The 27,764-nt window shown below is 36.6% G+C and overlaps 1 protein-coding gene across 10 annotated transcripts in view; it reads right to left on the reverse strand.

Moving 5' to 3' along the window:
* Window positions 1–27,764, reverse strand: part of DENND6A (DENN domain containing 6A) — a gene marked incomplete at its 5' end in the record, with an annotated part of 53,542 nt that overhangs the window by 4,378 nt on the left and 21,400 nt on the right. For 8 of the 10 annotated variants that reach the window (XM_082412255.1, XM_082412261.1, XM_082412260.1 and 5 more), the window contains 14 exons: window positions 257–366; window positions 473–526; window positions 2,310–2,399; window positions 2,980–3,044; window positions 3,133–3,198; window positions 11,521–11,615; window positions 13,676–13,771; window positions 14,258–14,380; window positions 20,052–20,107; window positions 20,919–20,981; window positions 22,064–22,143; window positions 22,749–22,854; window positions 24,354–24,434; window positions 26,494–26,606. In XM_082412255.1, the coding sequence (XP_082268381.1) occupies window positions 257–366; window positions 473–526; window positions 2,310–2,399; window positions 2,980–3,044; window positions 3,133–3,198; window positions 11,521–11,615; window positions 13,676–13,771; window positions 14,258–14,380; window positions 20,052–20,107; window positions 20,919–20,981; window positions 22,064–22,143; window positions 22,749–22,854; window positions 24,354–24,434; window positions 26,494–26,606 (1,198 nt within the window). The remainder of the gene's footprint in view (window positions 1–256; window positions 367–472; window positions 527–2,309; window positions 2,400–2,979; window positions 3,045–3,132; window positions 3,199–11,520; window positions 11,616–13,675; window positions 13,772–14,257; window positions 14,381–20,051; window positions 20,108–20,918; window positions 20,982–22,063; window positions 22,144–22,748; window positions 22,855–24,353; window positions 24,435–26,493; window positions 26,607–27,764) is intronic. The other 2 variants (XM_082412257.1, XM_082412258.1) reach the window with 2 other exon arrangements.

Raw genomic sequence — 27,764 nt, forward strand, 5'->3', positions numbered from 1 at the left:
GCCCACACGCCACAACTACAGATCCCACGTGCTCTGGAGCCCCCGCGCCTCAACTAGAGAAGAGAAAACCCGCACGACACAACTAGAGAGAAGCCCGCACACTGCAGTGAAGATCCTGCATGCCGCAACTAAGACGTGACGCAGCCAAAAAATAAAAAAAATAAAAAAATAAAAAAGAATACGTTTAAGCCCAGTTTTTTGTTTCATTTTTAAATAAAGCTCTATAGATGGATGAAATAGAAAAAAAAGGACCAACCGGTAAAGTCCAATCCAATCGCCTTTTATTCTAGACGTCAGCTGAGGTCCTGTTTTCTCAAGTGTTTTCATAAATTCTTCTGGAAGGAACTGTCTTAATTGGGGTGGACTCTAGAAAACATGACATACTGTATTTAAAAATTAAAAACGGATATATTCACAGAAGTTAACTGCAGTTAGACAACTCAAATAGGAATTTAACTGAATATATTTATACCTTCCATGGAGAAATGCTTTTCTGCAAAGGCATCAAGCTTGCCACATATCTTTCCTAAGTCCAAGAGAAAAAAGTTAGTCAAAGTTAGGTGTTCTTACCCAGAGAGTCTTCAAAAATGTTTAAACTGACCTACTTAAAAAAAGTGGGCTTCCAAGTTTTTCATCATATGCTCTTTCAATGGACATCAACAACACCATCACTCGTCTCAACAGATACACTAAATTTAGATTGAATTGAGAAGTCAGACTTTCAATAAAAATTTAACTAAATCTCAGATAATCCAAAGAACTACCTATTTTTAATGATAATAATTAACCTTATCGAGTAACTGTGTACCAGAAAATGTACTCAACATTTTACATGCGTGATCTCTTTTAACTCTTGCAACTATCCTTTGTGGCCGGTATTACTGGGAAACTGAGGCTTCGAAAGGCTAAGTAACCTGCCCAAGTTCACACAGCTTGAACTTGAATTCAGGTCTACTTGACTTCAGCCCATGCTCTTAATTAAGCACTACAGTAAAGTTCACTTACTTAAGCAAGTTGATTTAAATGGAACAAAATAAATTGACATCTATAGACTAAGAGAGAATATTTCTTCCCAAAGTATAATAGCAAAGATTTCCAGACTGCCTTCCTATAATATTCTTAGATAGATTACATTAACAACTACACGAGTCTCTCTCTGATGCAGTCTCCAGACTAGGACCACATCATGGTATTGCCTTATACTGTGAGGCGTAACTTTCAGTAATTTAACATGATGTTCACTGAACTTCAAAAAATAACTATATCATCTAGTCATTTATTTCATAAATATTTATTGAGTGCTACCATGTGACAGACTGAGGAAAAGGTAATGAACAAGACAGATAAGGAACTACATCACGGAACTACATTCTCACAGGTATCATATCAAATTGTGCTCAAGAAAATAATATCAGATTTCAAAATGTCTGCTCTTTCCATTATAGTAAATGCAGATGATAATGGCAGCTACCTCATAGAGTTGTTAGGAGAATTAAACAAATTGTTGGTCCCTAGCGCCAGTGCTTGGCAGTCTTAAGAAAGCACCTGCTTAGCTCTGCATAGTGAAGTTCTTCTTCCCAGTGAAATCTATTTAGCCCAGACCATGATCCTAGGGAGTTGCTATTTAATTCTTTAGAAAGTATAATCAGTAAACATGTTTTTTCACCTGCACAGTATCCTGGGAATGTAATATTGGAAGTCTTGGATATGCTCTGCAAGGAATAGGTACTATTGTAGGATCTTGGACTAATAATAGAATCCTAAAATGTTCAACCTCATCTCTACCCCAATGCCTCCTTCAGCCAGTTCAAGCTTTGTCCTGATACCTCAGACGAAATGGAAATATGAGCATACAACATCACTGCTTAAAACCTTCCCATCTGCTTTGGGAACCAATCTGACTTTCTTAGCATGAAATAAAAAGTACCAATCAAAAAATAAATAAATAAATAAATAACATCAGAGAAAGAAGCTCCAGTAGAACCTTTTAAGGTGCAAAATTCAATAATTATATATCATAAAAATTACCTCATTTAAGATTCACAACAAGCCTGAAAAGTTTTTAGGAAAAGTGTAATCAGCCACATTTTACAGATAAAGAAATTGAAGGTCAAAGAAAGGAAGTAACTTACCAAATTACACAATTAATACCAGAACAAAGAATTCAGGTGTCTTGCAAAGGGCTCTATTTTAATCACTACACACATGAGCAAGCAAAACAATTTAAGATAAGGTTTTGGCGGATGAAAAAAACATTCATGTGCCCTTCAACAAATCATTAAATTAAGCAAATACATATGCTAACTTACTAATGGAATGATGAAGCTTTGTGTCAGTTCCAAAAAATAACGTCGGAGAATAACGCTTTGAGCCTCAGAAGGCCGCTTCTGTTGTACACCCTTAAAAGAGGAAAAAAATGAGAACCTACACTCTAGTGTCAGAGAATACAAAACAATGAATTCTTATAGAAGTTTAGCTGATATGTAAATATGTATTTTACTTGATAGGAAAAAAACCCTAGAACTTCACCTTGAAGTAATTTAATGTGAAGTTCACTGTGCAACTTCCTGTAAAAAATCCTTAGAGCAAAATATAAGACATTCATCCCATACTTTAAAATATTAGCTCACAACAAAGACTATTTATTTCATACTTGTTGTATTAATAATATTTACATTTTCCAAAAAGTGATAACTATCTTGTTAGGTGCTAAGCTACCTCATAGTACAGTCCACGACTTTCTCACTATAACTCCTAAGTTTTCAGGAAGATTGGCACTAGGTTGGTAGCTGCAGTCCCATATTTCTAGCCCATAATTGCTGCTACATTAGTCTCCTGATTTTCATGAAGCTTTGGTTCAAAGTCCAGAGTCCAGAAAGACCTCTTTTCATATTATTGTACATAAAGCACATGTTGCTTTACTGGATACTGCATACCTGAGTAAGGAAATTTAAATTAATAATATGAGCAAGTAATCACCTTCTGCAATTGTTTCATGATTTCTTCATCTCTATTTAGATATGGCTTATAAGAAGTATAAACTCCTAAGAAGTAAAGAAAAGAAAATAAGGTAAGCAGTATGACCCATTTACCCATATAGTATATGTTTTAAAAATTTATAAAAGTCAATACCAGGTTTAGAATCCAGAGTCTTTAGGTTCTTCAATTTTTTCACTTTAACCTGCTTAGGAATTTCACCTGAAGGAAACATCATAAAGATTCTTATAGTTATTTGAATTTCACATATCACAAAACTGGAATTTTCTAAGACTGATAATCCACTAACTGTTATTTACTTAGTCAGGGATGTTGTAGCTAAGGTATTCTTAACATCAATGAATGTTTAAGAGTTTATTCCTAGTACTTTAAAACTGGATAAAGGGAACACTGGGCTATATAACAGCATTACAGAAACAATTGTGTAAATTATATAAAATGCATATTTGATCTTTCATTAATATCTATCATTACTTTAAAATTTCCCTTTTTGTCACTCAACTTAAAATTTAAAATCTCTGTGCTAAATATATGAAACATGAATAAGATACCATTTTGAATATGATGCCAAATATAATACCATTTAAGAGTAAAGAGAATTGAAAGCAACTCCTAAGTTAGCATGCAGATGTAGTATTCAAAGATTTTTTTTCTGGTACCACCCCAAATTCTGCTTTTGCAGTGTAGAAACACTGCCACCAGGTGGTGATAGTGGAAGCCACAACCACAGGCCTGAGCCACAGGTGGGCTGGACTCTGGACTCCTAAGCAGGGGTGCTGTGTTGCACAAAGGAGTATGAAGTAAAAGAGAGAAAAGATTACAGGATGAAATGTATGCGTTGTTGAATACTGCTCCTGGGTAGAAAGAAAATCTGAAGACATGTGCAGCAAGGAAAGAGAAGACAGTTAGCTACTGTAGCTCTGTGGAGGAGATTAAAAACAAGAGGCTTTGGGGACAGACGGAGAAACAACAGGAAAGAGTCCAGAAACACCCAGGTTTCTGGAATGTTTCTGATTTATTAGCTCACAGTTTTTACTTTGTCAGCTTATTCTATATATTCCCACATACTAATTCTTTTTTTTTTTGGCTGCGTTGGGTCTTCGTTGCTGCACGCAGGCTTTCTCTAGTTGAGGCGAGTGGGGGCTGCTCTTTGTTGTGGTGCACGGGCTTCTTATTGTGGTGGCTTCTCTTCTTGAGGAGCAGGGGCTCTAGGTGCACGGGCTTCAGTAGTTGTGGCGCACGGGCTCAGTAGTTGTGGTGCATGGGCTCTAGGCACGTGGGCTCAGTAGTCGTGGCTCGTGGGCTTTAGAGCACAGGCTCAGTAGTTGTGGTGCACGGGCTCTAGGCACGTGGGCTCAGTAGTTGTGGCTCCCAGGCTCTAGAGCACAGGCTCGGTAGTCGTGGCGCACGGGCTTAGTTGCTCCGCGGCATGTGGGATCTTCCCAGAACAGGTATCGAACCCGGGCCCCCTGCATTGGCAGGCGGATTCTTAACCACTGCGCCACCAGGGAAGTCCCCCACATACTAATTCTTATGAGACTGTCTCTCATCTTGAATGTTATCTCGCGGTTTTGCTTTCCAGAGTTCAGAGTAGCTTTTCGTCAGAAGATTTGTAAAACTTTTTTTTCTTAAAGTGCAGAATTAATACATATTTAACTATACAGATAACTAAATTCAAATCACTTATCTGCCTCTGATTCTAAGAACCCAAAGAACATCACATGTCAGAACCACAACGTTTTGAATAAGTCTAAATATTTCTGTGCCTACTTTCTGTTTCCTTCTGCTCTAGATCACAAAGGACTTGCAACTCCTGTATCCACCAATGCCATTTATTATATATTATTTCCTGAAATTCACTGTGCAGAGGAACCAAATATCAGGGAGGAGAATAATTCGGCAGTAGGTTTCATATATTCTTTACATTCAATAAGTTCTAGGTAATAATGAAGATATAAGGTGATCCATATCAGCTTTTTTTAAAAGGCAAAGACAAGAATACTACCTGCGCAGCAATCTTCACTCACACAATTCCCCTCTGATTCAAGGGACCTCATCGGGTGTAAGCTGCATACTGAACTCTAACCCTAGCCACCATAATTCTTACACTGTAGTATATAATAGACATAAAGAAAACTAGTCATAAAGATACATTGTCTATTGCCAAAAAAAGTTAAATGGTATTTGTCAAATACATCTGGAAAATAAAATAAGAATGCCAGAAAATGAACTGAAGTCCTACAATTACAGATGTTTAATTAAAAAATACTTATTCAATGTCTGTTATGTACATACACATAAGAGAGGGGTTTAACATTATTAAATTAATAATGTTCTGCACCTCTGCACATTTGCATAAGAATCTTCTACATTTAGGTCAAATGTTTTACCTTTGATTAAATCATCAAACCCAATTTCTGGTTAGAAATTCTGTTTACAATGTGATCCAATATACACTAGTAGAATTACTTTCTCTTTGAGGAATACTTGTTCAGGACCATTATCCTAGCATTACATTTCTTCATTTAATAGGATCTGGGTGAACTAAAACTAGGTATAACCCATAAGAAGTAATCCCTTTATAGCACGCAGAATGATCCCTCTGCAGGGTTAAAACTATATATATGTTTCTAATAAAGCTATGAACTTCTGGGCCCAGGAGAGCAAAATCTCAGTTCTGCTATGCCTTCCCTGCTGGTCCTACAGAACATACTTTCTCTGCAGTTTTACTGACCCTCTCAGATAGTCTTGAATTTTCAAAGCCAGGATCCTAGGCAGAGCTGTTGTGTTTCCTAACTTATGTAGCATATGCAGTGGTCCTAGTCTTGAGATCAATGGGCAGAAAAGAAATATATCCCAAGATACATGCCCAGTACTCATAAATTAAAAGACAAATGGATTTTCATGAATGTGATACCAAAAACAGAGACAATAAAAGAAAATATTGATAAACTGGACTTCATCAAAATTAAAAACTTCTGCGCATCAAAGGATACTATCAAGAGAGTGAAAAGACAACCCACAGGAGAATATATTTACAAAGCATACATCTAATAAGGCATTAGTATCCAGAATATAAAGAACTACAACTCAACAAAAAAACCAACCCAATTAAAAAACAGGCAAAGTGGACTTCCCTGGTGGCGCGGTGGTTAAGAATCTGCCTGACAATGCAGGGGACACGGGTTCGATCCCTGGTCCGGGAAGATCCCACATGCCGCAGAGCAACTAAGCCTGTATGCCACAACCGGCTGAGCCTGCGCTCTGGAGCCCACAAGCCACAACTACTGAGCCCACGTGCCACAACTACTGAAGCCCGCACGCCTAGAGCCCGTGCTCCACAACAAGAGAAACCACAGCAATGAGAAGCCTGCATACCGCAATGAAGAGTAGCCCCCACTCACCACAACTAGAGAAAGCCCATGCGCAGCAATGAAGACCCAACAGAGCCAAAAATAAATAAATTAATTTAAAAAAAAAAACGGGAAAAGGACTTGGAAAGACATTTCCCCAAAGGAGACATAGAAATGGCCAATGAGCACATGAAAAGATGCTCAACATTACTAATCATTAGGGAAATGTAAATCAAAACTACAATAAGATACCACCTCACACCCATTAGGCTACTATCAAGAAAACAAAAATAACAAGTGTTGGTGAGGATGTGGAGAAATTGATACCCTGTGCACCACTGGTGAGAATGTAAAATGAAAACAGTACAGCAGTTCCTCAAAAAATTAAACATGATGACTATATGGTCCAGCAATTCCACTTTTAGGTATACAGTTGACCCTTGAACAACATGGGTTTGAACTGCCCGGGTCCACTTATACACGGATTTTTTCCTTTTTTTGATGAATATATACAGTACTACAAGATTTGCAGTTGGCTGAATCCACAGATGTGGAACTGTGGATACAAAAGGCCAACTATGGGAGTTGAACATCCTCGGATTTTGGTATCTGTGGCAGGTCTTGGATCCAATCCCCTGTGGATACCAAGGGATGACTATATACCCAAAAGAAGTGAAAGCAGGGACTGGAGATATTTGTACACCCATGTTCACAGTATTATTCACATAGCTAAAAGATGGAAACAAGCCAAGTACCCATCAACAGATGAATGGATAAGCAAGATGTGGTATATACATATGATGGAATATTTTTCAGCCTTAAAAAAGAAGGAAATTTTGACACATACTACAACATGGATGAACCTTGAGGACATTATGCTCAGTGAAATAAGCCAGTCACAAAAGGACAAGTAGGTAGAATTCCACTTACATGAGATACCCAGAGTAGTCAGATTCACAGAGACAGAAAGTAGAATGGTAGTTGCCAAGTGTGGGGGGCGGGGCGATGTGGAATGAATAGGGAGCTACTGTGCAATAGAGTTTCAGTTCTGCAAAATGAAAAGAGTTCTGTGGGTAGATGGTGGTGATGGCAGCACAACCATGTCAATGTACTTACTGCCACTGAACTGTACACTTAAAAAATGATTAAGATGGTAAATTTTATGTTATATATATTTTACCACAGCTTTTTAAAAAAAGGAATAAAATTCTAATACATGCTACAGCATGGATGAATCTTGAAAATGTTACGCTAAGTGAAATAAGCCAGACACTAGAGGAGAAATACTGTATGATTCATAGAAACAGAAATTAGAATAGAGTTTACTAGGGGCTGGGAGATGAGAGGAATGAAGAGTTATTGTTTCATGGCTACAGATCTTCTGTTTGAGATGATGCAAAGTTCTGGAAATGGATAGGGGTGACGGTTGCACAACACTGTTAATGTACTTAATGCCACTGAATTGTACACTTCAAAATTGTTAGAATGGTAAATTTTATGTTATATATATTTTGCTATAATAAAAAAAATTTTAAGATAAGTGGGAAAAAGTATCATAAACATACTAAACTTAATGAAATTTTGCACGTCTGTTAAGACCTGTGCTCAAACGACACCAGCCAGTCCCAGAAATAGGTACTATAGTCTTGCTCAAAATTATTTAAACACCCCTGGTGTCATTGTTCACAACGTATCACCTCTACTAATTGAACAAGGACCAAACTGAGGACATTGACACTCTCTACCATCCACTCCTCAATGACCACTACGGATCTATGAAACATAATGTTTCCATACAACATCATCATTCTCCTATAGAAAAAGTGATATCTTTTTCTATATGATATGGTCCAAATACTCTGGTGACAGAAATAATCAGAGGGAACACAGCATCTCATTCCTAAAATAGGCTGCTTAAAATAAAGTATAATTAATATTCCATATATGCCCTTATGCCCATTCTGAAAAATAAACTCAAGAAGTGTCCCCTCCCCTCCCTTGGTCCTAGGTCCTACTTTTAAATGGTAACTTCACCTGTCTGAAGAGGATTCTCAGAGCAGCAAAAATATTAGCTGTCAAGACATCACAAGAAAAGAATACCCCTCATGGATAAAGATGTAAAAATCCTCAAAAAAAATTAGCAAACTAATAATAATAATAATAATAATAAAGGACTATACACCATAACCAAAAGGGATTTATTTAAGGAATGTAAGGTTGGTTTAACATAAAAAATCAATTAATTTAGTATACTGTATTAATAAAGGACAAAAAGTACACGATGATCTCCACAGATACAGAAAAAGCATTTAACAAAATTCAACACCAATTCATTATAATCTTTTTCAACAAACTAGGAACAGAGGGCTACTTCCTCAACTTGATAAAGGACATCTATGGAAAACCTACATCTAACATCATAATTAGTCCTGTATATTGAAAACTACAAAACATTGCTGAGAAAAATTAGAGAAGATCTAAACAATGGAGAGACATTCCAAGTTCCTGGAATGGAAGACTCAGTATTTTTAAGATGGCAATTCTCCTCCAAACCGATTACATATTCCCTATGTAATCAACACAATCCCTAACAAAATCCCAGTTAGCTTTTTTGTTTTCTGCTCAGTTGGCAAAAATTGGCAAAGTAATCCTAAAATTTATAATGGAAATGCAAAACACCCAGAATAGCCAAAACTATTTTGAAAAAGAACAATAAAGCTGGAAGACATATTTCCTGATTTCAAAACTTACTATAAAATTACAGTAATCAAGAGGTTGTACTGGTATAAAGATAAGACATATAGATCAATGCAACAGAAACAAGAGTCCAGAAATAAACCCTTATGTTTATGGCCAACTGATTTACCAAAAAGGTATCAATGCAATTCAATGGCAAAAGGATAGTTTTTTCAACAAATGATGCTAAGACAACTGGATATCAACATGCAAAAAAAGATGATTTTATACCCTTATCCCACATCATAAACAAAAATTAACTCCAAGTGGCTCCTAAATGTAAGTGCTAACACAACAAAATTTTTAGAAGAAAATCTTTGTGACCTTGAGTTAGGCAACAAGTTCTTAGATAAACATCAAAAGCCTAATTCATAAAATAAAAAAATTGATAAACTAGACTTCATCAAAATTAAGTACTTTTGCACTTCAAAAGACGTCCTTAAGAAAACAAAAAAGAGGGCTTCCATGGTGGCGCAGTGGTTAAGAGTCCGCCTGCCAATGCAGGGGACACGGGTTCGAGCCCTGGTCCGGGAGGGTCCCACATGCTGCAGAGCAGCTAAGCCCGTGCACCACAACTACTGAAGCCCGCACACCTAGAGCCCGTGCTCTGCAACAAGAGAAGCCACCACAATGAGAAGCCCGCACGCCGCAACAAAGAGTAGCCCCTGCTCCCTGTAACTAAAGAAAGCCCACATGCAGCAACAAAGACCCAATGCAGCCAAAAATTAATTAATTAATTAATTTTAAAAAAACAAAAAGAGAAGTCAAATACTGTGAGAAAATATCTGCAAATCATATATCTGAAAACAAACGTGTGTCCAAAATAAAGACTTCTTACAACAAAATAAGAAGACAACCTAATTTTAAAATGGACAAAAGATTTAAATCAACATTTCATAAAAGAAGATACACAAATGACTAATAAGTAGACGAAAAGATGCTCAACATCATTAGTCACTAAGAAAAAGCAAATTAAAACCAGCATTTTAAACCCACTAGAATGGTTATAATGAAAAAAAGAGACCATATCAAATGTTGGCAGGGACGTGAGGAAACAGGAACCCTCATACACTGCTGGTAAGAATGTAAAATAGTGGGTCACTTCGGAAAACAGTTTGGCAGTTTCTTAAAAAGTTAAACAGACTTATCAACCCATGGTACTCTACCAGTGATCTTTGCAAAAGTTCTTCTACTTACATCCCCAACAGAAAGCCTTTTCTTATTGGAAAAAGACAATAAACAGTAGTCTACTATATTACGATTAATCAAATAGTCTAGATTAATAGGAAAAAACCAAGAAAGTAAATGTCAAGATTAAATTAAGATTAAAAAAAAAACCTTTCCATATCTTCTCATAGATGAGACTCCAGTGACTGCTGTGCTCTGAATTATCAGACAGAACACTAATGAAATGGCAAGGGACCATGACATTTACAGAGTGCCATAAGTCAGATACTGTGTTCAATCCTCCCAGCAGACAAAGAATTGCAGGCTTAAAGAGGCTGTTCTGCCTAAGGTCACACAGATCTGACAGCCAAGGTAAAGCCCTTTGCCCTTTCCTCTATTTCATAAGGTTTCTAAGGATTTCAGTCTAAGATTGAGTCTAATATTTGTAAATAATATGATTTAAAATGTTATTCCCTAATATGTCATCTAGATTTATTTATATTCCAGAAGGGATATTTTATAAAATAATCATATTAAATAATGTCTTAAATATAATACCCATGTACACCAAAGGAAAAGTCTTTAAAAGTAACATATCATAAAGTTATTAGAAATATTTTAGATAGCTCACGTCTCAACTATTTCCATGGAAAATTCAGGAATGTCCAGTGAGAAAATGTCAGAGGTACCATTAAATTGTCATCCAGGTTAACAAAATTGCCAACTTCAGAATTCATTTACTCATTTAGTAAACATTCATTAAACAGCTACCATGAACAAGGTACTACATGTCTTTTTTCAAGGAAAGCACAGCCTTTTGACCACTTCCTTAATCAATACCAGTGCCACAGAAATGTGTAATTCTTATTTGGAGTCCTAGTTGAGAATTTTGTGTCAAATTGATTAATTTGAACTTTCTATAAGGTATTATTCAAGCAGTGTTGGAAAATCCTGTTTAATTGGGCTTATACATATACAAAAAGTAGCTCAAATTTTTGAGGTTTCATGAAACCTCAAAATAATTCAATGTTTAAAACACTGTAAGTGCATTTTTTTGGTAGGTGGACACGATGGGTTATACATATAGGAATCTGTATATTTTAGTTGGAAGTTATGCTCTTCTTCAAAGACTTTTATTCAAGTTGCCTCAAAGAAGGTTGCCATCAACATAATTAAAAAGTAACGAAGCAGTGAAAACAAAGAGGAAGAAATAAACCTGCTCATCCACCTTACATACTAAAACGAGAACACCCAGTTTATACTTTACCTGCAGGTTTAAGGTCTCCTATCCGAATAATGTGTGGCCAGTGCTGGAGTGTTTTTGCAAAAAAAGGGTTGGTTACTCCTAATATGACTGAGGGCCTACATTAAAACAAAACAAAACAAAACCAAAGTGAGGAAAAAATGAATGTTCCATCAGTTTACAATTTATTTTGAGTGAACTACTGTTTACTCAAAGATTACTAAGATAATCTTTTCCTTCATTGGTACCACATATCAACTACATTCCAGGCACCATTTTTAGCACTAGGTATATAAAGATGAAAAGACACGGTCTTTCTAAAAGCACACAGGAAAAGGGGTATACATAACCAATTATGATACCAGAAATTAGAATACAGTGAAGGTGGTATAAAATGTACAATTATTACAAAGGAGAAACTATGTCTACCAGGGGATTAAAGGACAGCCTCACCAAAGAGATGACATTTGCACAAAGATATGAAAGATGAATAGGAGGTTTTTTTTGAAGGATAGTTGATATATAACATGATATAAGTTATGAACAGGAGTCTTTTGCCAGGTGGATAATGGAAGAAAATGTGATGCAGGAGAATGAACAGTATGTGCAAAGCAATGAAGTGAGATCACGGTCTGTTTGTAAAACTACATATAGTTCAGCGTTCCTAGAGCACAAAGAAGGAAGAATGAATAGTCAGAAATGAAAGCAGATGGGCAGATGCTGGCCAGATCATTCAGTACCAACTTAATATGCTACGAAATTCAGATGTTATCTTGTAGGCAAACAGAAGCTACTAGAGAACTGAGTGGAGGAATGCTACATGAACAAAAATGTACTTATTAGGAAGATCACTCTGGGGGAAATTTGGAAGATGCTCTGCAAAAAGGGGAAGAGGTTTGGGGAAAGCAACAGCAAATACGAGAAGAACTGGAGGTAGTAAGCCTAGGAAGAGAGCTCTGGAAAGAAGATAACAAATGTTATGAGAGATATTTTAGGATGTTGAATTGACAGAATTTGGTAAAACTTCACATGGAGCACATTAAGAACAAGAAATTTATGACAATTTAGGTTTTTGATAACTAAGTGAAAAGAAGCACCATTCATGAAGTAGGAAGAGGCATGGAACTCGGGAAGAAAAGAAGGAAACAAAAAGAATTCAGTTTGAACATGCTTAGTTTTGGGTGCCATTAAGATGTCCAGGTGGCAATACGATAAAAAAACAACAACAAAAACCTGGACAGAGGTCGAGACCTTGCAAAGATTTGAACTAGGAAGATAAATTTCAGTCATCAGTATACAGGTGTTAACAGAGACTGTGGTGTGGGTACAGATAAGACTGTACAGAAAGAAATATCAGTCTGAAATCAGAACCCAGAACACAATACTGGAGAACACCAACATTTAAGGGGTTGGCAGAGAAAAAGAAGTCTGCACAGGAGACTGAGATGCACCACCAGACAGCCAGGTGAGACGGTACCAAAGATTAAAATGTTTTCAAAGTCAATAGAGTGTTACAAGAAAGGGAAGGCAGGAAAAACAGGGCAATAATGTGCCCACAGGTTCAAGGCAGTGAGAAAGGTCTTGATGACTTTGACAAGAACTTCAGAGGAGATGAAGAAATCAACCTGCAATGAACTGAGAAGCAACCAGGAAACCAAGAAGTGGAGAGGGTAAATGGAAATTTTTGTTGTTATTCTAGAAACTTAGCTATGAAAAGAAGGTGAACAACAGAGCAGGAACTAAAGGGGAAAGGTAAGATATTTTTTCCCCTTTTACAGATTGGGAAGAATTTTTATATGTTTATATGCTGATTCAATGAAGAGGAAGAAGGAAAAGGAAGCTATAGAGCAAGAAGAGATAACTGATGCTATAAGGGGTCCTGAAGTAAAGAACGAAGATAGAAGTAAAAGTAGTCAGATAGTTACTATATTAGAGGAATTAGCTATTAATTAGTGGAAGACAATATAGCTTCCACTAACAAATAAGATCATTCAAAGAAAATAGGATAATGACTCTTGAAATGTGAAATTATTACCAGCAGCTCCTCAAAACTTCCTTTATAAAATCAATCTGCCAATAAGTTCAAAATTTAAACTTTTCAATTATTACCAAAAATAATTCTACATAATTTGGTTATAAAGGTAATACTTGGTCAATAAAAGTTATTTTGTTTACTCACGGGGCTTGAGTACGGGTGGTATATTCTTTGAATTCACTATCATGAATAGTGAAATAAGGTCGGAAATCACTGAAGTACTTTAATGGAGAAATACAGCTGTAGAGCAAGAATAACATGTAAAACAAAGGACAGAAATTAAAGGCCCTACTCAATAACTATAAAACATCTATACACAGAGTTTACCCCAGTGGGATCATCTATCTATAACTCATTTCAGGAAACTAGAAAGACAAATGGAAAAATGTAATGTCGATGGCATACCAAAAACACACTGGATTTGGGGCAGAAGACGGGGTGAAATTCTGGCTCTATCATTCATTAGCTACATGCCTTTTACTAGACACTGACCATTCACGCAACTGATTTTTATCAGGTGCTAACTTTATGTAAGTGAATGAATGTGCTTATTGCCCAGAAAAACAAAAACATGGAATCTGAATTAATTTTCTCATCAATAAATGGTGCTATAATGAGCACTACCTTCTTACAGGATTATTGTGTAGATCAATGCAATGAGTGTGCAAACATATCACAGGTGGTAAACTGTTGCAACTATCACCATGAGGAACCAAATATACTCACTTAACAAGTGCCAATACAGTCTCTGACGACTCTGATGGTGACGGTGCCATGACCACGAGGGGCTCACCCAACAGCACCAGCTCCCAAAGCATCTGACTATGAAGGAAAACTGGGCAGAAACACCTGAAAGGTGTTTACGCAGCAGAGACACTGTTATTTATCCATCCCTCGTTTTTTTAAGTTCCCATATAATCATTCTAAAAACTTCACATTGATACAATTCTTCCAGCTATGTGTACCTTGACCTGATACACAAATTCATTTAGAATATGGTGATGCGGACTTCCCTGGTGGCGCAGTGGTTAAGAATCCACCTGCCGGGCTTCCCTGGTGGCGCAGTGGTTAAGAATCCGCCTCCCAATGCAGGGGACACGGGTTCGAGCCCTGGTCTGGGAAGATCCCACATGCCGCGGAGCAACTAAGCCCGTGTTCCACAACTACTGAGCCTGCGCTCTAGAGCCCGTGAGCCACAACTACTGTAAGCCCGCGCGCCTACAGCCCGAGCTCCGCAACGAGAAGCCACCGCAACGAGAAGCCCGCGCACTGCAACGAAGAGTAGTCCCCGCTCACTGCAACTAGACAAAGCCCACGTACAGCAACGAGAAACCAATGCAGCCAAAAAAAAAAAGAATATGGTGATGCACATAGATATAAGTTCCTTTTATCCACACAAAAATATATAGCAATTTTACTTGTTCCAAGTTTTACAAAATTAAATATATTGACACACAGAATGGCTAACAAATGATAAAAGCATATAAAATAATTATTAAATTATTGTACCATACAGCACATAGTTTATCAATATTGCTGTTCCATTTGAATTTCTATTTTGAAGGAAACCAGAAAAATTAATTTTCCAAAGGATGTTTACTGGATGTACTTAATTTCAAAGCCAATGCTTTCAATATTAAAGAATGAGGAAAACAAATCACAAGGAGGTGTTCTAACGCCAAACAACAGAATGCTTTCCTAAGCAGATCCTCCCCCTACAGAAATGTTGCATATTTTTACAGTAGCCCTGGAATTAGGCAGAAGCCTATAGGACAAAACTCCGGTACATTACCTAGCCTAAGTTAATTTGATAACTTTTACTTATTTAGTAATTTCCTCCTAGTAGGGTCAAAATTTTTCCTAGTAGATTAGAGGGAAAAAAAACTACATTATCTATTTATAAAAATCATAACCAAAGGACTTCCCTGGTGGCACAGTGGTTAAGACTCCACGCTACCAATGCAGGGGGCCCAGGTTCAATCCCTGGTCAGGGAACTAGATCCCACATGCGTGCTGCAACTAAGAGTTCACACGCCACAACTAAGGAGCTGGCAAGCTGCAACTAAGGAGCTTGCTGGCCGCAACTAAGGAGCACACATGCCACAGCTAAGGAGGCCGCCTGCTGCAACTAAGATCCGGTGCAACCAAATAAATAAAGTAAATGTTAAAAAAAAAAAAAGTAACCAATCTACCTACCTGAAAACATACACATACAAGAAAGAAAAGGAAAAAAGTACAAGTTAACTTCTAAGTGTAAAAATATGAAACAGATTTGTGAGATGGAAATTAGGGAAAGTTCATTTTAACTATTCAAAGGCAAGAAGAGAAATGTGAAGGAAGGGCAAAAAACCAAAAATAAAAACAATAAACAGTTCAAGGATAAGGCAAAGGAGCTCTTCTTCCTCCTTCCTTCCTAAACAATTCAATCCTACAGCAAAACACAGTGCATGGTAGGCATCTCTGCCAGGAGGGAAAGAGAGCCCTGTTGGCCTGAAGAGCGTATCAGGGCTTGTGTGAGATAAGGCAGACATCCATGTGGAGGGGGTGGCTTGTCGTTGGGGTGTTGGAACCCTAATGTAGTGAGAAAGGTGTGCATGTGTGGAGGTGATCTGATTTGGGGTGACAGAGCCCAGGAATTGTGAGGGGCATGGAGGGGCAGCAGGTACAGAGGGTCAGAGCCAGAGTGGGTTGAGGAGGTTGTCCAGGGTGGGGTGTCAGAGCAGAGGAATGAGGGTGAACGTATGGAGGCGTGGCCTGCAGTAAGGTGTAGAAGCACAAGTAGGGAAAGGAGGGATCCATGTGGGGGCTGGCTTGGCATTGGGAGTCAGAGCACAACAGGGTGAGGATGGCATCCACACAGAGAGGTGGCCTAACGTGGGGTATAGAAGCTGACTGGGGCAAGAGGGGAACCACGTGGGGGGTCAATCAGGCATGGAGCAGGGCCTAAGCAGGGTAAGGAGGGTGTTCATGAAGAAGAGCAGCCAGGTGGGCAGTGTCAGAGCCCAAGAAGGATAAGAAAGGCATTTTCTCAGAGGAGAAGGTTGCAGCAGAGACGAGAGATCGGTTACTAACATGGGACCGATCAAATAATTAAATGAATCAAGGATAATAGGATGTAGCTCCTCTGTCAGAGAAAAGAAATACAAATATGAAAAGGGAAAAAAGTAGAGTGAACCCTGCCATGTTGCACTGGAATTAGGGGTATTGGTGTGACTTTATAGTTTTCAATATATATGGATATAGAAATAAACATGTATGTAAAAGTGTTTACTATATTTGAGTGTGTATGTATACATGCATTTACAGATACATATTTTCCTTAGCTCTGTCCACTGAGAGGGATATTCCCTTAGCAAGGAGCACAACTAGTGCCCAGATCTTGACTTCTAAATCCTATTCTCTACTAAGTAGCTGATTCCAGGGCTGGGGAAGAGAAAATACAAGATAATCTTGGAACCCAACAGAACTGAAATCATATGCCCACACAAAGGCTTATATACAAATGTTCACAACAGCATTATACGTAACAGCCAAAAAGTGGAAACCATCCAGATGTCCTTCAATGGATTACTGGATGTGGTATATCCATACAATGGAATACTATTCAGCCATAAAAAGAGTGAAGTAATGATTCATACTACTGCATGGATAAACCATGAAAATAATATACTCAGTGAAAGAAGGTAGACACAAAAGGTCACATATTGTATGATTCTATCCATATGATATGTCCAGAATAGACAAATCCAAAGAGACAAAGTGGATTAGTGGTTACTAGAGGCTGCGGGGAAGAGGCCATGGGGACTAACTGCTAATGGGGTACAGGGTTACTTTTTGAGTGATGAAAATGTTCTGGAACTAGACAGTAGTAATGGTTGCACAACTTTGTGAATATATTAAAAACAAATGAATTGTATACTTTGAAAGAGTGAATATTATGTATGTGAATTATATATCAATTTTTTTAGCTAGAGAAAAAAAAAGATAAGCCTGGAACAAACAAGTTAGTGTTTCAAGAATGAAAAGGATATGACAAAAAAAGAAAAACAGAGGCCAGCTTGACATGGATTCTCACTGGCCAAACTGGGGACAATTTGAACATGAAAACCGATGAGAATAATGGATTTTAATAACCTGTTGAATAAAACAAGAAACCAGAAATCCATACAGATATACATACATGGTGCAATGTTTTAAAATATTTCTACTAATTCTTTGACACTCCTTTTAAAGCACTGAACCTATTTCTTGCCCTCTTAGGTGGGCTGGGTTAGTAGCTTGCACTTAATGAACAGAGTAAATTAAAGCAATAATATACAACTTTTTTTTCAATAATCATTGAACAAACGAACCTTTAATAGCGGTTACACCATTGAGGTGTCCTGATCCAACATCGAGGTCATAAACCCTATTGTCAATATGGACTCTAGAATAGGATTGCGCTGTTATCCCTAGGGTAACTTGTTCCGTTGATAAATTTTTGGATCAATAAGTGATATTATGCTTTGGCTAGTGGGCCTAAGCTTTAATCACTCGGAGGTTTTTTTGTGCTCCGAGGTCACCCCAACCGTGTGGCATGTGGGATCTTAGTTCCCGGACCAAGGATCAAATCCGCGCCCCATACAATGGAAGCACAGAGTCCCAACCACTCGACTTCCAGGTAAGTCCCAATAATATACAACTTTGAAGCCTGAGTCATAAAAGACATTGTGACTTCAGCTTTCTCTCAGATCACCTGCTGAATGTTGTGAGAACATTTAAGCAGCCCTTTGGAAACGTCCACATGGCTGGAAATGAAGGTCTCCTGCCAACAGTCACAAGCAACTGTGACCACCAGCCAACAGCCAAAGTAGCTTTCTAGGGAAGCAGACCCTCCAGCCCCACTTGTCCAACTGACTAAAACCTCAGCTGACATCTTGACTGCAAACTCACAAGAGATCTAGAACTAGAACCATCCAACTGAGCAGTCCCCAGATTCCTAACTCTCAGAAACTGTGTGAAATAATGTTTGTTCTTTCAAATTTCTAAGTACTGGGGTAACTTATTACACAACAATAAATAAATAATATACATAGTTTCAACGTATCTCCTCACAAAATATTTAACTACAAAAGGAAAAAGAATAACTTATCAATGGAGAAGCTTGGAGAACACCACACTAATAAAGTGATCAAAGTGAACATTATCAGCAATGAGGCAAGCCAACCTTGTGAGCTACCTCCTGGCCAAAGATACAGAGCCTGAATCTTATCATGAGTAAATCCCAGACAAACCTAAGCTGAGGGATTTCCTGTAAAATAACTGTCCTGTAATCCACAAGAATGTCAGGGCCATGAAAGGAAGACTGAGGAGCTATTCCAGACTGAGACTAAACAGACATGACATCTAAATGCAACAGATGGTTCTGAACTAGATATTATTGTGACAACTGGACACATTTGAATGTGATCTTAGTATTAGATGGTATTAATTTATCAATGTTAATTTCCCAATTTTTATGGCTGCATTGAGTCCCTACTTGTAGGAAACAGACACTAAAGTATTAAGGGAAGATGGGGCATCAGGTCTCCAACTTACCATCAAATGGTTCTAGGAAAAAAAAGTTTACTATACTGACCACTTTTCTGTAAATCTGTGATTGTTTCAAAATTGTATATAGATACATAAATTTTATATAAATAATTATATATGTAAAATTTTGAAATAATCACAAATTTACAGAAAAGTGATCAGTACAGTATACATGTATAATTTTTTAAATATATAATTTATATATATTATATATGTATATTTATAATTTTAAAATAAGCAAAGGAAAAATGGAAAAGACCTATATGGAAACATCTGACCAACTGACTTTAATAGTGGGATGCCCTTAAGGCATCAAAGTTGCAAATTAGTTTTTCTCTGAAGTATAGTAATGTTATCAGCAAGCGCACAAACAGATAGGAAGTACAATTACAAGATGAAGCACTCTCTGAAACCTCTGTATTACACTAGTAATATCTGTTACACAAAGTAGTTTTTATTGGGGGGAGGTAAGTATTAAATATTCAAGAGAGGAAACCTTTAATAGATATTGGTGGTATGCATCAAATTAACGGCAGTGTAGAATTACTAAAATGAGGGGTTTGTAGGGAAATCACAGTCTTCTTTTAGCACCACTTTTATATTCCCATTCTGGAGTATCATACTTTATTCTCTCAACCCACTCCCCCCAACTCCCCAAAAAAGGCCATCCCTAGAAAAAAAATTATTTATTTACCATTCTCACACCCAACCAAACAAAACTAATTTGTGTGTACCGTGTAATACCCAATCCATATCCAAATTTCCCTAGTAGTCAAAGCAACTGACATGCAGTCAGGGATGAACCACTGATTTACAACATGTGAAACATGACTATTTTCTTCCAGTTTTTTCCACATTTTATATAGGAACATTCACTTTCTAAAGAAATTAACAACAATATCATAAAGCAAATGAGACAAGGCAGTTAACAAAATTTTTTAGTCTTTACCTGAAAAGATCCACCTCATGAACAGTAGGTAAAATAACAGATATATGTGTGTCTCCCTAAGAGATAAAAAAGAAAAAAAAAATAGACAAGATGTCACTAAAATTGCCAGAAATTGACTTTTATAATATGCCTATCTATCTCATAATCAATCAGCCATGTTGCCCTGTCTTCTAAGAGTCTCTTCCTCCAGAAGCAGCTACAAAGAGAATGGGTCTTAACAGTCTCCCCTAACACAGCAGAAGGTCAAGGACAACATAGATTCCACCGATAAAACATTAATCCAGTGGTCAGATGTTATATTAATTCTCAACTGTATGAAATACTACCATAATACCAGTTGATATATATAACAGGCAAAATTTGTTTTCCTATTGCTCTCCATTTTTATTTAATTCAAAGGACAATGGGAGTGCTAATATACCAGTTAAATCATTTCAAATGAAAAATTCATCCCCACCCACGAACAAATGTAACTTTGGGAAAAATGAAAGGCGATTATAACTACAGAATCCTTTTGATTCAAGTTTCCTAAAAACAGAAGTCTGTTGACCACTCTTCTAAGATAAGATAAGAGGTTTTGTTAGAATTAAACCTTGTTTAATCTTTTTCAAAAGATAATTTTCTCCTTGTCCTCACAATTACAGTATAAATTCTGAGTTCTCCAGTGTCTACTAGAGAAAGAACAAGAAAAAAAAATCGGAAAAACATTAGGAAGCTTATTATCAATTCATTAAAAATTATTTAATGGGATATTTCAGTGATATTCAGAAATGTATCATAAACCCAAGAAACTCTACATTTGCTAGTTTAAAATTTCTGTTAAAGAGACTATATATGCTGGATTATTCTACCACAGTAGCACACTACCTGCTGAGTTAACTGCACTATTTGAGTTGTCCCAGGCTTGTCATGACATGTGGGAATCCGTACCTAAAAGAGAAGAAATTAACTTTGGCTACAAAAGAATGACCTTTCTATAACTTGCGAGTCCTGCTACAATGAGGGATCAGAAGCACTCTATCCTGATGCTAAAAAGGTACACTCAACAACGCCTAAAAAGCCATAAAAACAAAATACTTATGTCAGATTAAAAACTAAAGTCATATTTTAGTCACAGCAGAAGGTAAGTGAACCAAGGTCTCCACATTCCCATACACACAGAAATCACTAACCCACTGAGAAGCAAACGTGCTGAAAAACAGAAAAGGACATGAACTACATACCACTTCCTGTTTATTGTTCTAATCTTTGCTTCATTAATATACACACACCCAAACACACCCTCTCAAGCTTGCCAAACTATGGGATAAATCTCACAGGGAACCATGAGAACTCTCAACCCAGACCTACTTTTGATGATTTCCCATGGAAAAAACAGAACAGAGGTCCTACAGAAATGAGCACATCTAAAGAGAGAACATTGCCAAAAATAAGTTCAACTTGAAAATGAATTGCAAAAGCACTTACAGCACATTCATACAAAGCCTGAGAGCAAAATGCTAATTCACTGTATTAAAAAAAACCTTAGTAGAGAACAATACCTTGGGATGGACATGTTGGTCTGAAACTGCACATTAAAAAGATCATTTAAGACTAAGAACCAATGACCTGCTGTATTAAAAAAAAAAAAAAGACTAAGAACCAATGGCTTTCCTAATTTCTTTTAAATTTTACTAACTCATACTCAACTCTACAAGTGTTCTGCAATACCATCCATTTCTGGAGGGCCATGAAGTTGCACAATTCTAGGAGGTGGCATTTACATTCACATGCATTATATAAGAATGACAGCATCATGTAAACTCTACAGGATGAAAATGGGACTGGTGACCCCTGGAGTTGTGTGACTAATGGTTCTGTGCAGCAGGATAAACTGCGGTATCTTTGCAACTCCTCACATCAATGACAAGTGAAAGCAACAACAGGACTGAATGTTATTAGGAAGTTAAAAAGCAAAATTCATGTGTGAGCTTCCTAAAAAAGGAGACAAATGAAATATAAGCTATTATTACCTTCATTAGTACCCCCATAATAGGCAGATGTAATGTTTTCCCTGGCATTGGTGCAGGCCATCGATCAACATCATTACAAGCTGAAAGATATAGTAAAATATTTCTTTAGTATAAGTGGAAATACTAAAATATTAAAAATGGAACATTAGAAGTTAGAACTCCACTTTCTGCTTTCTATATAGCAGAAAAAAATACACTGGGAAGGATGGAAGATAAAAGGCAAAAGTACTGAAAATATCTTATATTTCACCAGATATACACCTACGTTCTAGGATATAAATTGGTTAATACATGTTTTGAAAGCAACAGAATAGGTTTAAAGGGAGTTTTCCTACTCATTTATTACTACTAAAATTAGCTACAAAAGCACACCACCTAGCAGAGGTCTTCTCTCTGTATTGAGTGACATAAGGATTTCTGTTTAACAGTACTCTGAGTATCAGAATTGGCAACTCAATATTTGTTTATTATTATCCTAAAAAATAGGCATCATCTGTGTTGCAAAAGAAGAAATAAAAGATAGGATCTTTGGTGTTTGTAGGTAAATATGCCAGAAGAATTGTTTTACCTCTCTCTCCTACCATATAGTCCTTAAAATTCTTAACTAATTTTTTTTCATTCATTTCCAGTAAAAAATTTTAAACTCCTTCATAAAGGTACCTAACTCACACAGTGTTTAACTTACCTGCTTCCAAATAAGGTTCATTCTTTTCAAAATACTCTGGTGCTATCTGTTTGAGCACGGTGTGAAAAAAATGAATATAAGGTAGTTTGCTGATCAAAACCAAGGACTGGAGGGAAAAAAGAAACAATGTTTAATTTCTTAATGATTATAATTTAAGTTTGCCATTTCTTATACAATCAATTACTAACAAGCCATATTCAGCAAAAAGTGTGGATTTTAAAATAAAAAGGTTTTTACAGTAGATGGTTAAAAGAAACATAAAACTATAGTGGCAGAACACCAAAAGTTTAACCTTATTACTACATTTTAAGAGCATAAAGACACATTCACAGATTTTCCTGCTGTGCAGGAAAAAGAATTTCCTATAAACAAACTAATGTCATGGATAATTCCAAAGCCTAGCTACTATTGTTGTCAGCAAAGCAATATTAGGAATTAGCCAGGTGAACTCTTCCTAAAAAGGAAAGCGCAAATTGTGATGCTTTTTCAAACTAAGACCTATGACTGTTATATTTTAGAGTTCAATGGTTTTAGCCACATTCTTAGAAATTGTGACTTTATAGTTTGTGACCACTTCAGATATAGATTATGCTGACTTTTTAAAAATCTATTTTTCTTGAAAACTACTTTTTATCTTTCCATTAAGCATCAATTAGTGGTCAGGGCATGTTCTGGTTACAAAAGGTAAAGGTGTGTCCTTGTTAGCTGGGATTAAATTGGAATTAACTGATATTTATATATATATCTTTAGAAACAAAAAGATTATACATTTAGAGTGGGAACAATAATGACTAAGATGTTGATCAAGTATATTTACTAGCTCTTCAAAAAAAAGATACTGCAGGCTTTTATTAGCTGTAAATATGTTACAATCTGTTTATTCTTTCCCTTATTCTAAAATGTGAAAATTAAACAGATTCTTCTGAGTTTTGACAGTTTCATACAATAACTGTAACTTACTGTCAGGAATCTAGTACAGAGATAGCAGGAAGGCAAAATTCAATAGCAGTTAAAAATCTAGGGACTTCCCTGTGGCACAGTGGTTAAGAATCCGCTTGCCAATGCAGGGAACACGGGTTCAATCCCTGGTCGGGGAAGATCCCACATGCCGTGGAGCAACTAAGCCCATGTGCCACAACTACTGAGCCTGCACTCTAGAGCCTGCGAGCCACAACTACTGAGCCCATGCACCACAACTACTGAAGCCCACACACCCTAGAGTCTGCACGCCACAACTACTGAGCCCACACGCCACAACTACTGAAGCCCGCGTGCTCTAGGGTCCACGTGCTGCAACTACTGAGCCCGCGTGCCTAGAGACCGTGCTCCAAGAGAAGCCACCAAAATGAGAAGCCCATGCACTGCAACAAAGACTAGCCCCCACTCTCCCCAACTAGAGAAAGCCCACATGCAGCGACAATGACCCAATGCAGCCAAAAAAAACTAAGGACAGGTGTCTACAATCTAAAAAAAAAAGATAAAATATAAATTCTAGTATGTTTAAAGATAAAATATCAAACACTTTAAAGACTGTTCATTCTAATAATTTCTATTCTTCTAACCACAATGTAAAAATATTTTTCTATTAATGTATATGAAAATTACCTTCTGAAAGTAGCCTCTTTTTAGAGTTTTGTCTCGAACTTGTCGAAAATACACATATCCATAAAAATAGGCAGGATCCTTCTATAAAAGAAGTGACAAATTAAAAAAAAAAAAAAAAATATATATATAGCCATACTTTCTTATTAAAAGCAGGTTCCTTTATAAACTTGAACTGAGATATGAGGTACACACAAAGAGCTAGTTATGCTTTTCCACCAATGCAAACAACAATCATGACAATAACTGGCAGATAAAAACCTGCTAGCTTGCCCAAATAATCATAACTAAAGTACTAAGGTCAGATTTTACCCCCTATAACTTACTCTGTTTGTGTTCTTTATTCATATCTGAGGTAGTTAATGGAAGTTAGGAAAACAATCAAATTCTGTTTTCCCCAATGCTATACTTAGTTTTTAAAAAATTCTGCCTACAATTCTGAGTTAGGCATCAGTCTTATGAGGTATCCTAATGCAAAATTTCAAGAGAGAAAATAAAAGGAGTTAAATGCCAATCTGAATCTTACAGAGACAGTTATATTTTTACCCAACAATAATGAAACACTGGAATATTTATCAACATACAATTTGAAAGGTCCAAAAAACTTACAAAGTTTTTACATCCTAATGGAATAAACTCTGGCCCAGTTCCTTATTTGATTGTTATTTTTTAAACAAATATTTTTTGACTACCTACTTTGAACACGGCATTGTGTTAGAAAAGATAAAAAGATGTGTAAGACACAGTTCCTTAAGGAGATCACAAACTAAGAGCGATAAGAAAAGTACAAAAATGACTAGTATGTGATAGGAGGGCAGGTACCATGCAAAAAGCACAAAGTGTTACAAAGAGGCCAAGGGGAAGAGGTTACTTCTGTCTATGGCGATCAGTATTTTGTTGCGGAGGCAGCTGTTTTTGAGTTGGGCATTGAAGGATGGATATGATTTAAACAAAGACAAAGACATTTCAAGTTTAGACGGCCAAGAGTTTGAGCAAAACCACGCAGAGATAGAAAAATACAAGCTACCTCAGGAAAAAGCATACAGTTCAGTTTAGCTAATATATGGCACATGTATAGAAAGGAGATTAAGCTGGAAATTTGAAAGGCAAAGGTTTTATTTTGGAAGGCCCAAAAAGTGAGAACCAGGAAATATTACTATCATTAGCTCTTTATTCATTAAGCAATAAGTAATCATTTTAGATTTTATTTATTTTACGTAACATATATGTACACTTTAGCTGGGTACACTGTGTAAGATATATTGCACTGAAAAAGACAGAAGATGGACGTCTTTGGGCAAATATTTTTATCCTCAATAGCCCTCAATTCCTTCATTTGCAAAAGGAACTCTCTTGGAACAATACAGGGAGGATTAGTAAGATAATATATGCTCATTGATACAATGCCAAGAACATAAAAAGCTCTAATAAGTACTAGCTCTTATTATCCGCAGTTGACAGAATATGTTATTACTGATAGCACACGGTCATGAAAAGGACAAGACGGCTAAAAGAGACATTTCAAAAGGTAACATCTTTGCTAACTGGAAGAGGATTCCTGTCATTAATGGAACCAGGAAGGTAAGCTGTAAATACTTATTTTAGGCAAAAGATGTCAAGTTCTTATTGGATGTGCTAATAGGACATCCAGATGGAAATGTTCTTCATGCAGTTAGAGATAAAAGTATGAAGTGCCAAACAGAAATTCTACACTCAGGAATCATCTGAATTATTAAAACTGTTTTTAATAAACAACAACCAAAAATCAAAAAGAGACAACAATAATTCTACTATAAAGCAGGTAGGGATTACCACAGGGAAGCTTCAACTCTGGGTGATATTTACTGGTACACTACCACCCCACTTCCACATCTAAACAAAGAGTTTTAACACGTGAAAGAAAATTAATTCAACATTCTAATTTCTATAATTCACAATGGCATTATGTTTTAAGAACAGTAACTTTATAAAGTCTCTTTCACTCATATGCTAAATCCTTATGAATTAGACTCAGGAAATTCAGCAGTATAATACAGTAACAAAACAAAAGCACAATATTTCTGAATGCTATAAGAGGTAACTGAGTAACTGAGTTCTAAAGTTTCCTCTCACATAGACATTATTCTATTACTACTTTTCCAACCTTTAAGTAAACTGGTAAATCTTTCTCAAATTGATCCAGGAGACAATGCAGTGACACCCTCCTCCCAGAAGACTGTCGAAATCTAAAACAAAACTGGGTATCTCCAAGACAACCTAATGAAAACAAAAATGAAAGAAATTAAGGGCAGCACAGTATAACATTTATTTATCCAGTTTCATCACATCTTAGAGCTAAAGGGGTCCTATCAGTTACTGAAACACATTCTGTCATGCTTTAGAGAAGAAAAAAGAGATCCTGACAGTTCGACTTGCTCTAAGCCATCTTTGCTAGTTAGAGGCAAAGCCATTAGTAAACTATGCATCTTAACTCCTATGTCCCTCTACTGTTTTTCCTATTCCATTTTCTCTATGTAATTAAAACGTTTTGAAAACTGTGTGCATGTAACGTTGATTCACAAACATAATTATGAGCAAAAGAAGCCAAATACAAAAGAACACAAATTGTTCAAATCCATTTACAGAGTTTTTTTTTTTTTTTTATAAAGCAGGCAAACTAAACGATAGTGTTTAGGAATACATGGTTGGGTGATAAAACTATAAAGAAAAGCAAGAAACTTATTACTATAAGAATCAGTAGAGTGATTTGAAAAGATACATGCACCCCAATGTTCACAGCAGCCTTATTTACAATTACCAAGGTATGGAAGCAACCTAAGTGTCCATCAACAGATGAATGGATAAAGATGATATGATACACACACACACACACACACACACACACACACACAAATGGAATACTACTCAGTCATAAAAAAGAACAAAATTTTGCCATTTGCAGCAACATGGATGGACCTGGAGAGCATTATGCTAAGTGAAATAAGTCGGACAGAGAAAGACATATGTATGGTATCACTTACATGTGCAATCTAAAAAATACAACAAACTAAGCAAAACTAACAAAAAACGGCAGATTCACAGATATAGAGAACTAATGGTTGGTTACCAGTGGCCGAGGGGCAGGGAATATAGGGGTGGAGGAGTGGGGGGTACAAACTACTGGGTGTGAGATAGGCTACAAGGATTATTGTACAACACAGGGAATATAGCCATTATTTTGCAATAACTGTAAATGGAAGGCAAACTTCAAAAATTATATTTAAAAAATTTTAATAAAAAGAAAAAAATTGAAAAAAAAAAGAATCACGATAGTGGCTACCTTAGGCGAGGGGGAGGGAAATACTGTTTGGGAAGAGACATGAGGGGGCTTTTGTGATGTTGGCAAAGTTCTATTTCTTGACCTTATATGTGTTT

This window comes from Balaenoptera physalus (assembly GCF_965194825.1).
Source record: "Balaenoptera physalus genome assembly, chromosome: 11".
Classification (NCBI taxonomy): Eukaryota; Metazoa; Chordata; class Mammalia; order Artiodactyla; family Balaenopteridae; genus Balaenoptera; species Balaenoptera physalus.